The 12,936-nt window shown below is 41.5% G+C and overlaps 1 protein-coding gene across 1 annotated transcript in view; it reads left to right on the top strand.

Moving 5' to 3' along the window:
- Positions 1-12,936, top strand: part of LOC122816286 (nuclear receptor coactivator 7-like) — a 1,918,671-nt gene that overhangs the window by 1,765,752 nt on the left and 139,983 nt on the right. The window contains exon 5 of the mRNA XM_044089024.1: positions 11,953-12,032. Within this exon, the coding sequence (XP_043944959.1) occupies positions 11,953-12,032 (80 nt within the window). The remainder of the gene's footprint in view (positions 1-11,952; positions 12,033-12,936) is intronic.

The following is a 12,936-nucleotide window of genomic DNA, read 5'->3' as shown; positions in this document are numbered from 1 at the left end:
ACATCTACAAGCTCAATTCCTGCCAGGAAAGCTAAATACTCTGGTAGACGACCTAAGCAGAAATCTTATGGACCCTCACAAGTGGAAAATGGATCCACAAGTCTTCAGCATGATAACAGAGAAATTGGGGAGTCCGGACGTAGCTCTATTTGCCTCTCCCCAAAATTATCAACTGGGCAAATTCTGCACAAAGACTTATCACAGACTAGCATGAAAAGTGGATGCTCTATCCATCAGTTGGAAAAACCTATCAGTCTACGCCTTTCATAGGTTCATACTAGGCTATCTGCCCTAGGGCATTTATAAGCCTAGCCAGAATGTGTTTGGCTTTCACCACCCACTTTAAATTAATTTTGTTATGCCGTTTTTCGAGGTTAGTATACTGTGCCTCTGTCTAACAGTGACACAGAAGTGATACCCGGGTTAAACCTACGATCTCCCATCCACTCATCAAGATTCCTCTTGAAGAGAGTCAATGAGGGACTCTGCCTAACCTGGACTGGGATTTTATTCCAGAGTGAAGGGAGCCTCTGGGTTAGGAATCTGTCCCTCCAGCATGTCCTATTTATTTCAGTGCTGAGGTTCAAGTCTCTCGTGCGCGTAGCTCGATGGGATTAGGATTTTCTGAGGTGCAGCATGTCCATTAATTCCGGGTTGGACATGGCTTTATACATCAGGCACAGATCGCCCCTGAACAGGCGGTATGCTACTGAGTAGAGCTGGAGTTTCTTTAACCGGGCAGCATATGGCATCTGTTTGAGCCCTTTGATCCTCTTGGTGAGGTACTTTTGGGGTCTTTCCAGTTGCTGCAGGTGTCTGGTAAGGTACATCCCAAAAGGGGCATTGTACTCAATTATGGGCCTGATGACGGATGAGTAAGAGGCACAATGACCTGCTTAAAAACCTCAGCTTTGGCCGGCTAACAACTTGCTATATTCAACTGGACGTATAAGAGAATTTAAGTACCTTTATCTGCTTTTTTCAAAAAATACAGTATTTAAATTGATTTTAACTGTGTGGAAAGAATATTTAGCTGAACTGGAAGTTTTCACTCTGCTCTTCAGTGTGGAAGAAATATTAGCTGAACTGGTAGTTAGTCAGTGTTTGCTGAATTTTGTTATTTGCTAGTAATTACAGGTGTGGGGGTAGTCACATTCTTTGATTTCCTGTCCTTGCCTATTTAAGTGGTACAGTGTGAAATATTTTCTGCTTAAAAACCTCAGCTTTGGCCGGCTAACAACTTGCTATATTCAACTGGACGTATAAGAGAATTTAAGTACCTTTGTCTGCTTTTTTTTTCAAAATAATACAGTATTTAAATTGATTTTAACTGTGTGAAAAGAATATTTAGCTGAACTGGAAGTTTTCACTCTGCTCTTCAGTGTGGAAGAAATATTAGCTGAACTGGTAGTTAGTCAGTGTTTGCTGAATTTTGTTATTTGCTAGTAATTACAGGTGTGGGCGTAGTCACATTCTTTGATTTCCTGTCCTTGCCTATTTAAGTGGTACAGTGTGAAATATTTTCTGCTTAAAAACCTCAGCTTTGGCCGGCTAACAACTTGCTGTATTCAACTGGACGTATAAGAGAATTTAAGTACCTTTATCTGCTTTTTTTTCAAAAATATAGTATTTAAATTGATTTTAACTGTGTGGAAAGAATATTTAGCTGAACTGGAAGTTTTCGCTCTGCTCTTCAGTGTGGAAGAAATATTAGCTGAACTGGTAGTTAGTCAGTGTTTGCTGAATTTTGTTATTTGCTAGTAATTACAGGTGTGGGGGTAGTCACATTCTTTGATTTCCTGTCCTTGCCTATTTAAGTGGTACAGTGTGAAATATTTTCTGCTTAAAACCTCAGCTTTGGCCGGCTAACAACTTGCTGTATTCAACTGGACGTATAAGAGAATTTAAGTACCTTTATCTGCTTTTTTTTTCAAAAAATACAGTATTTAAATTGATTTTAACTGTGTGGAAAGAATATTTAGCTGAACTGGAAGTTTTCACTCTGCTCTTCAGTGTGGAAGAAATATTAGCTGAACTGGTAGTTAGTCAGTGTTTGCTGAATTTTGTTATTTGCTAGTAATTACAGGTGTGGGGGTAGTCACATTCTTTGATTTCCTGTCCTTGCCTATTTAAGTGGTACAGTGTGAAATATTTTCTGCTTAACAACCTCAGCTTTGGCCGGCTAACAACTTGCTATATTCAACTGGACGTATAAGAGAATTTAAGTACCTTTATCTGCTTTTTTTTCAAAAAAATACAGTATTTAAATTGATTTTAACTGTGTGGAAAGAATATTTAGCTGAACTTCAAGTTTTCACTCTGCTCTTCAGTGTGGAAGAAATATTAGCTGAACTGGTAGTTAGTCAGTGTTTGCTGAATTTTGTTATTTGCTAGTAATTACAGGTGTGGGGATAGTCACATTCTTTGATTTCCTGTCCTTGCCTATTTAAGTGGTACAGTGTGAAATATTTTCTGCTTAAAAACCTCAGCTTTGGCCGGCTAACAACTTGCTATATTCAACTGGACGTATAAGAGAATTTAAGTACCTTTATCTGCTTTTTTTCAAAAAAATACAGTATTTAAATTGATTTTAACTGTGTGGAAAGAATATTTAGCTGAACTGGAAGTTTTCACTCTGCTCTTCAGTGTGGAAGAAATATTAGCTGAACTGGTAGTTAGTCAGTGTTTGCTGAATTTTGTTATTTGCTAGTAATTACAGGTGTGGGGGTAGTCACATTCTTTGATTTCCTGTCCTTGCCTATTTAAGTGGTACAGTGTGAAATATTTTCTGCTTAAAAACCTCAGCTTTGGCCGGCTAACAACTTGCTATATTCAACTGGACGTATAAGAGAATTTAAGTACCTTTATCTGCTTTTTTTTAAAAAAAAAATACAGTATTTAAATTGATTTTAACTGTGTGGAAAGAATATTTAGCTGAACTGGAAGTTTTCACTCTGCTCTTCAGTGTGGAAGAAATATTAGCTGAACTGGTAGTTAGTCAGTGTTTGCTGAATTTTGTTATTTGCTAGTAATTACAGGTGTGGGGGTAGTCACATTCTTTGATTTCCTGTCCTTGCCTATTTAAGTGGTACAGTGTGAAATATTTTCTGCTTAAAAACCTCAGCTTTGGCCGGCTAACAACTTGCTGTATTCAACTGGACGTATAAGAGAATTTAAGTACCTTTATCTGCTTTTTTTTTTCAAAAAAATATAGTATTTAAATTGATTTTAACTGTGTGGAAAGAATATTTAGCTGAACTGGAAGTTTTCGCTCTGCTCTTCAGTGTGGAAGAAATATTAGCTGAACTGGTAGTTAGTCAGTGTTTGCTGAATTTTGTTATTTGCTAGTAATTACAGGTGTGGGGGTAGTCACATTCTTTGATTTCCTGTCCTTGCCTATTTAAGTGGTACAGTGTGAAATATTTTCTGCTTAAAAACCTCAGCTTTGGCCGGCTAACAACTTGCTGTATTCAACTGGACGTATAAGAGAATTTAAGTACCTTTATCTGCTTTTTTTTTTCAAAAAATACAGTATTTAAATTGATTTTAACTGTGTGGAAAGAATATTTAGCTGAACTGGAAGTTTTCACTCTGCTCTTCAGTGTGGAAGAAATATTAGCTGAACTGGTAGTTAGTCAGTGTTTGCTGAATTTTGTTATTTGCTAGTAATTACAGGTGTGGGGGTAGTCACATTCTTTGATTTCCTGTCCTTGCCTATTTAAGTGGTACAGTGTGAAATATTTTCTGCTTAAAAACCTCAGCTTTGGCCGGCTAACAACTTGCTGTATTCAACTGGACGTATAAGAGAATTTAAGTACCTTTATCTGCTTTTTTTTCAAAAAAATATAGTATTTAAATTGATTTTAACTGTGTGGAAAGAATATTTAGCTGAACTGGAAGTTTTCGCTCTGCTCTTCAGTGTGGAAGAAATATTAGCTGAACTGGTAGTTAGTCAGTGTTTGCTGAATTTTGTTATTTGCTAGTAATTACAGGTGTGGGGGTAGTCACATTCTTTGATTTCCTGTCCTTGCCTATTTAAGTGGTACAGTGTGAAATATTTTCTGCTTAAAAACCTCAGCTTTGGCCGGCTAACAACTTGCTGTATTTAACTGGACGTATAAGAGAATTTAAGTACCTTTGTCTGCTTTTTTTTTTCAAAAAAATATAGTATTTAAATTGATTTTAACTGTGTGGAAAGAATATTTAGCTGAACTGGAAGTTTTCGCTCTGCTCTTCAGTGTGGAAGAAATATTAGCTGAACTGGTAGTTAGTCAGTGTTTGCTGAATTTTGTTATTTGCTAGTAATTACAGGTGTGGGGGTAGTCACATTCTTTGATTTCCTGTCCTTGCCTATTTAAGTGGTACAGTGTGAAATATTTTCTGCTTAAAAACCTCAGCTTTGGCCGGCTAACAACTTGCTGTATTCAACTGGACGTATAAGAGAATTTAAGTACCTTTATCTGCTTTTTTTTTTTCAAAAAAATACAGTATTTAAATTGATTTTAACTGTGTGGAAAGAATATTTAGCTGAACTGGAAGTTTTCACTCTGCTCTTCAGTTTGTCCCACCCACCCTCCCTGTTTTTGTTTTGGTGTTAATCTTAGTGGCCTTGCAGCTGCCCGCCCCTCTTGTAAATTTGTGTTTGGATACTCCTTCTGTGCCCATCTCATTTGCTCACTCAACTGAGTGCAGTGAGATCATATTCTGATTTCAGGCACTCCTACTGTGTACAAAGAGAGCATCTGGGAAACAGAAAAAAAAAATTTAAGCTTGTTTCCTGCCTTTCCTGTTAAGTGGTATAGACTATTTGTCGGCTTTTGAGCCCCCAAGCCCTTCTGTGTTGGAGGAAAGCCTTCTAGCTTAGTTTTTTTCCCCTATAACTAGACAGTTTTCTAGTTTCAGCACTCAAATCTGTTTCTTTGATCTCAGCACTTGTTCAGGAAAAAAAAAAAAATTTTATCTGCTTTTACTGTACTTGTGTTTCTACCTACTTTTTTTACTTTTGCATCATCTTAAAAGTACTCAATTGTATTTATTACTGCTTGGTGTAACTCATTCTAAGCCTTCTGATTTAAACACTTGGGCTTCGGACCAGTTGTTTTGCACTGAGAGGGTTTGTGGTCTGCACTGTAGTGGCAGAACAGGTAGCTTACATCCTTCTAGGTTGGGAACTGCTGATTGAGGGCTCAGTGTCTGTTCTAAAAGTATATTAATTCTGGTTTAAGCACTTAGGCTTTCAGGCCAGTTATTTTACATTAAGAGGGTTCGTGGTCTGGACTCTGCCCTTCTGAGCTGGGAATTTCTGATTGAAGACTTATAGTGCATGCATATCTGAACTGCTTCTTACTGAAGTTGGTGCGCCTTGTTTGCTGTGGCATAGACTGGATTCGGGCCTGCTGGATCTGGCTTTGTTTGTGTAACTTGAGCACTAATCCAGGCATTCTCTAAAGTATTCAATTGTATTTATTACTGCTTGGTAGTAACTTGATTAAAGTTTAGCTGTCATTCTAAGTCTTTTGGATTAAGCACTTGGGCTTCAGACCAGTTGTTTTACATTAGGAAGGTTTGTGGCATGCACTGTGGTGGCAGGACAGGTAGCTTTCATCCTTCTAAGTTGGGAACTGCTGATTGAGAGCCCAGTGTCTGTTATTCTTAAAGTGTATTAGTTCTGGTTTAGGCACTTGGGCTTCAGGCCAGTTATTTTACATTAAGAAGGTTTGTGGTCTGCACTCTTGTGGGAGAAGAGGCTGGACTCTGCCCTTCTGAGCTGGGAATTTCTGGTTAGAGGTTTATAGTGCCTGAATATTTGAACTGTATCTTACTGAAATTGGTACACCTTGTTTGCTGCAGCATAGACTAGATCCAGGCCTGCTGAATATAGCTTTGTTTATATGCTTGTTGTTTGTTTGCTTGTTATTTCCCTGGAACGCTAATTCCACCTAATACGCGGCTTCTCAGCTTCTGTGGCTCACTAGTGATATCTGCATTGCTTACTGTACTTATTTCCTTGTTTCACTTGAAAGAAAGTTACTGTTTGTCGTTTTGCATTTAAGTTACCTGTAACACATTGCACTTAAGTTACCTGGCACTTGCTCACTAAAGCAATTATATAAGTCAGCACTAAAAATTAAAAGCACTACACCCTCACTCCCCACTGGCCCTGGTTTTCAATTATTAAGGAATTCCCAATATTATTCTAGCATGTCCAAAGGTCAGTTGTCAATCTCCTCTCCGGTCCAGCTGGTGAATCTGGGAATCTTGAGGCAATGTTACAACTGCCTCATGTACACAGACAACCCTCTCCTCCTCCCAACAAATTCCAACACATGTGAGAGATGCAACCATATAGCCAAACTGGAGGCTAAGCTCTCTCAACTCAGTACTGGCATAACCAGTCAGGAGGAGAAGGAAACCATACTCACTACAATTCCAGTCTCACATAGACCTACCACGACAGCAAACCAAACACATAATCACACAAATACATACTCGGAGGCTCTAAATAAAGATCTGCCAAGCAGCAGAGACCTCCAAAGCAGACACCCAAGCAGCCGCTACCCCAAAACAAAACACGTGCAACACATCTCACAAAGCCAGTGTGCCAAACAGTCACAGCCCTTAAGACTAAACAACACACCTGATACACTTGTAATAGGTGACTCTATCGTCAGGCACACTGACGTCCCGCCACCAGGCTGAACAAGGAGAGGGTCACGGTGAGCAGCCTGTCGGGTGCTAGGATCCGCCACATAACACAAGCACTCAGGTCACTCCAAGGCAAGTACAAATATGACTCAGTCATTGTCCATGCTGGTGTGAATGACCTGAGACGTACCTCCCTGGACTACATGAAAAGAGACATAAAGGAGCTCTCTGAGCATGTAGCCCAGGCCGGTATGACCCTGACCTTGAGTAGCATCTTACCCTCACCAAGAATAATGCCACAATATGAAGACAAGATGATCAATTTCAACAATTGGCTTAAGTACTGGTGTCATTCAAAGGGGATCCAATGCCTGTCAGCTTGGGATGATATGCTCGACAAGCCACGATGCTTCGCTAGGGACAGCTTGCACCTGTCACCCCTGGGCTTTCGGATATTGACAAAGGCTCTTGCTACCCCCATAGTGCCTTTTTTAGGCAAGGCTCAAAAGACAAACCCACCTCCATATGTATCACAAGGGATAAGAAACTAAGAGTAATGCTACTCAACGCCAGAAGTCTAAACCTCAAGATGCACGCACTCGAAACTCTCCTTAGCATGGAGAACATTGATATCTGTGCAGTAACAGAAACCTGGTTCAGGGCTCCCGAGAGCACCCCAGCACTACCAGGTTATACCTCATACCATGCTTTTCGGCCCCAAAACTTGGACCGAACCACAAAAGGAGGGGGAGTATCGATATTCATCAAAGATACCCACACCTCCAGGTTGGTGGCAAAGCACGAAGCATCAGAGACTATCCATGTGCAGCTAACAGTGGGTAAAACTGCCTTCCAGTTTATAGCCTGCTACAGACCACCCTCCCAAACCCAGGAACCCCACTCGGCCTTCCTGAGAACACTGGAAAATATGAAGGTTTCTCCAAACACCATTAAATTGGGCGTCTTCAACTACCCAAACATAGACTGGGAGCATTACTCTAGCTCCAACACCCTAGCCCAAAGGTTCCTGGAATTTATAAACTCAAATGCTATGGAACAACTTGTTACCACTCCCACAAGAGGGGAAAACATACTGGACCTGATCATCACCAACATGGGGACTCTATGCTCCAGACCATAAGTGTATCCCTCACTGGTAAGATCAGACCATAAACTAATCTCACTGGATATTCACATCCCGACCCCACCCCCTGCCCAGAAAACCTCAGTGAAAAACTTCTCTAAAGCAAATTTTACACTCCTCAAAACTGAGGTGGAATCCTTCAAAGCCCCCAGGCCTGTGGAAAATACAGCCCAGACTGCAGAATCCTTTATAAACGCATTCTATGAACACCTTCAGGAATGCATGGATCATGCGATCCCAAATAAAACCAAGACCCAATCCTCCAAAGGCAGACGTCCTGTCTGGTGGACCCCAGCCATAAACAAACTATACAATAGAAGGAGGAAGCTACTAAACGATAAAGCAAAATCCCAAAAAGGGAAGGCATCACTTATCAGTATTAGCAAAAAACTACGGGCACACATAAAATTGTCTAAGGCCAGCTTCGAGAGAAAAATTGCACAGGACACTAAGGATAATCACAAGGCTTTCTTTAGTTATGTTAGGAACCTGGGTGGTAATTCCCAGTTATGCTTAGAATTAGTCCAAAATGACAAAAAATACACCGAACCCACAGACATTGCCAACATCCTAGCTGACAGGTTCAGCGCAAACTTCTCCCCCCCCCTCCCCACCAAAAGGGCAAATATCTATCCCAGCAGAGTGCTGCCCCCTTGACATCTCAGATGCTCAGGTAAGAGCCGCCCTCTCCAATGCAAAAAAACACAGCATCAATGGGACCAGACGGTGTCCCGGGCTGCGTCCTACATGAACTCAAAGAAGAGCTAAACCCAAACATAAAACTACTGTTCAGTCTCAGCCTTACTACAGGATATGTGCCCAAAGAGTGGCGTACAGCAACAGTGGTCCCTCTCCATAAAGGTGGTGCCTCAACGGATCCTGGAAACTATCGCCCCATAAGCCTGACTAGCTTGGTCTGCAAAGCTATGGAAAGGATCATCATGGACCTCATAAATAAAGATATTGGGGACCTACAAACACTGGATCCTACCCAGTTCGGCTTTAAGGGCAGATCCTGCCTCTTAAACCTGGTTGACTTCTTTGAAACAGTCACCAAGGCCATTGACGAGGGGAAGGTGGTCCACACAGCCTACCTGGACCTCGCAAAAGCCTTCGATACAATACCCCACTCGGGCATTATAGATAAGCTCACCAGCTTAAATATAAACCCCTATGTCACTAGATGGATTGCAAACTGGCTCAAGGACAGAACCCACATGGTTAGAATTGCTGGAGCCATGTCAGACTCCAAACCAGTTACAAGTGGTGTCCCACAAGGCTCAGTCCTGGGACCTCTCTTGTTCGGTATATATTTCTCGGAGGTACAGGCCAACACGGAAGGACTGTGGCTGACCAAGTTCGCAGATGACTGCAAACTGGGTGCCATAATAGTCTCTCCAGCCGACACAAGCATCCTCCAAAAGGGCCTCATAGAAACAGACAACTGGTGCCAGAGCCATGGCCTCAAGCTAAATGCCAAAAAGTGTATAGTCATCCCCTTTGGCAAAAACAAAGTGCCCACAAATTACCACATAGGTGGAAATCCATTAAGTACAGAAGAAGTAATTAGGGACCTGGGGACCCAAGTTGATAGCAATCTCTCATTTGACAACCACGTGGCCAAAGTGGTTAGAAAAACATTTTATATAGCCCACCTAATCATGAAGGGATTCCCATCTAGATCAGGGGAGGTCATCGTGCCTCTTTACTCATCCCTCATCAGGCCCATAATTGAGTACAATGCCCCTTTTGGGATGTACCTTACCAGACACCTGCAGCAACTGGAAAGACCCCAAAAGTACCTCACCAAGAGGATCAAAGGGCTCAAACAGATGCCATATGCTGCCCGGTTAAAGAAACTCCAGCTCTACTCAGTGGCATACCGCCTGTTCAGAGGAGATCTGTGCCTGAAGTATAAAGCCATGTCCAACCCGGAATTAATGGACATGCTGCACCTCAGAAAATCCAAATCCCATCGAGCTACGCTCGAGAGACTTGAACCTCAGCACTGAAATAAATAGGACATGCTGGAGGGACAGATTCATAACCCAGAGGCTCCCTTCACTCTGGAATAAAATCCCAGTCCAGGTTAGGCAGAGTCCCTCACTGACTCTCTTCAAGAGGAATCTTGATGAGTGGATGGGAGATCGTAGGTTTACCCCGGGTATCACTTCTGTGTCACTGTTAGATAGAGGCACAGTATACTAACCTCGAGAAAGGGCATAGCAAAATAAATTTAAAATGGGTGGCGAAAGCCAAACACATTCTGGCTAGGCTTATAAATGCCCTAGGGCAGATAGCCTAGTATGAACCTATGAACCTCCCCTGATCTAGATGTGAATCCCTTCAACATTTTGTCAGTGTGCTCTTGTGAACTGTGGAACACCCTGCTATTTTGGACTTTATTTCTTACTACTTTCACCGGACTGGGTTCGTGACTTGTGTTAGTCTGCTTACATTAACGGCTTTGGGCGGACAGTTGGCTATACTGTATTTTAGTGATTCTAAGCCGTACTCTGTCACGGCAGTTATTTACCGACTGCATTTTACTTGTGTACGGAAGCTACAACATTGCTACAGTCTGCCTACACCAACAGTTTTGGGCGGACTACTGGACAAATTTACAGATTACTTACACTAAGCTACACTTGGTTATGACAGTTGACCGTCAATAGCGTTTTACTTTTTACTTCATCAAAGAAGCTACAACATCGCTACCAGGGCTGGCCATCCTGGGAGTTTCTTATGGAAGTGAATTGACGAAAAGACGGAAATTTTCCTATTACCTTTTCAACTGTACTGGAACCCAGGTCTGGTTTTTACTTTTATATTATTTCACGAACCTTACATTGCCTGTGCCAATTAATAAGACATTATTTTTAAAATACGGACAGTACGTGGATTGTATCCCATTTTGGGCTTTTACACTTCTTGGCAACTTTGTATACTCAATAAACCTCGTGTGTTGATACAAAGGTGACCCATCCTTACAAGTATAACAGTCAATTTTTGTGTTTTTACACCTAGTGCATTGTTTAGTAGTTTTATGTTTGTGTACCTGTTTCATATGTCAGTCTGGTTAGTACCAGTTGGGTGATTTCAAGCAACTATATCCTGTTTTACCTGCAGATTTTAGATTATTTGTGGTCAGTGGAACAGATCCAAGGACCATAGCTCCAAGCTACTATACCACTAAGTAGTGTCACTAGCAAAACTGCCACTACATTCTCTGTTTTCCTTTAGCCCGTAGATACAGGTGTGTGTGCAGTTTATCAAGCCAGTGTTGGATGTGTGCCAGTCAACCGTATTCTGATTGAGGAGTTCCTATTCTGTTAGGGCAAGTAAGTTCTGAATCTTGCAAAATATTTCTTTGCAGTAAGGTTGGAATGGTTATGCACTATTGATGTTCACTGAAATATCCTTGTGTAATAGAGCCAACTCGGTACTGTATTTGATGCCATCCTTCTGACTGCTGTTCAGGCCCTTGCCCACCACATCTTTATTTTTCGTCACATGCGCAACAGTGTACACACTTAGTTATGGTTCTTAATATCATTTAGGATTTGAGTGAATAATTGTGACATTCAGTGTTCCATACCTCTTCTTTTCCTTCACCTCACACCATCATGGTCCAATTTATGCCACACAAACCTTGTGGATATAACTTGCACTTCTTTTAAACCTGTTTACAAACTGCCATGTATTGGTAAGTTACTGCTGGCGTACTGAATGAACATGATTTTGGTCTTGTGCAGCCTTTTCTTGAACTCCAGCTGTAGTAATCCTGACACTGTTTCATACCGATTTTTTTTTCTTACTGGTTCCACTTCAGTACAGAGTAGCTGTCTAAACCAGACCAAAGGTCCTGGATGCCACTGTCAGCATACTCTTCTCATTGTAGAACTTACCTTTTCTTGCCACTTTGGGGGCCTGCCTAATTTGGTTTAAATGCTACAGAGATTACCCTTGTCAGCCTCATGACAATGTGATAGTGTGCGGTAGTGTTCAGTGTGTCTTTATTCTCTCTGATCTATAATGCAGGCACTGCCGTTTTAAAACTGATAACATTTTTTGTGTGAGCTTCAGTTGTACCCTTGCTGAATTGAAAGTGTTTGAACATTAGAAGGCAGTGGTAGTGATCTTTGTCTTTATCTGTTTTGCAGTTCAGAGCAGAAATAAAGACCATGAAAAAAAAGAAAAGAAGATGGTCCACCGGAAGCCTCCAGGGACAATCGAATACACGGTAAGCTTTTCTTCACTGGGCCCTTTTTATCCGGTAATTTACAATCCAGAGCAGAGCAGGCAATGTTTGTAGGTTTAACTTCTCATTTGGATTAGATGTAGTAATTTAACTATAGGACTAACTGTTCTGCCTATCTGGATTTTTTTCATAGGTAGGTATTAGGCTTTTGGCCCAAGGGTCTAAGTAAGCCTAGCCAACAAGTTCCCTGGCTTACGCCACCCAAGAAAGTTATTTTCCTGTGTCCCTGTCGAGCAGAGCCACAGAAGTGATCCCCGGGGTGTATTTCCTATTTTCCGTCCACTCATCAAGATTTTTCTTGAAGAGTGCTAATGCGGAACTTTGCTTGACGTAGATGGGTAGCTTGTTCCAGAGTATGGGAAGTCTCTGGGGCAGGAATCTATCCCTCCAGCATGTCCTGTTTATTGTGGTGACAAGGTTTAGGTCCCTAGAGCGTGTAGCTCGGAGGGATTGGGATTTCTTTAGGTGCAGCATGTCCAGCAGCTCTGGGTTTGACATAGCTTTATATGTTAGGCAGAGATCACCGGTGAGTAGGCGATATGCTACAGAGTAAAGCTGGAGTTTTTTGAGACTGTCAGTGTAAGGCACCTGTTTGAGGCCAGTAATCCTCTTTTTGAGGTGGTACTTTGGCCTTTCCATCTGCTGCAGATGTCTTGTGAGGTACATTCCAAAAGGGGCATTGTACTCTATAATGGTTCTAATGAGTGTCGAGTAGAGGTGAACAATGAACTCTTTTTTTCCTGGATGAAAACCCTTTTGTGATGAGGTGTGCCACATAGAAAGATTTCCTGACTACTGTGGCAATGTGATTATCAAAGGAAAGACTACTGTCTACCTGGGTTCCAAGGTCTCTTATTACACATTCAGCATTAAGTAGACTGCCGCC

The sequence above is a fragment of the Protopterus annectens genome, chromosome 1.part1 (assembly GCF_019279795.1).
Source record: "Protopterus annectens isolate FY-2018-M chromosome 1.part1, PAN1.0, whole genome shotgun sequence".
In the NCBI taxonomy this organism is placed as follows: Eukaryota; Metazoa; Chordata; order Ceratodontiformes; family Protopteridae; genus Protopterus; species Protopterus annectens.
The sequence above is the reverse complement of the archived record's forward strand: the minus strand, read 5'-3'. Positions and strand labels throughout refer to the sequence as shown.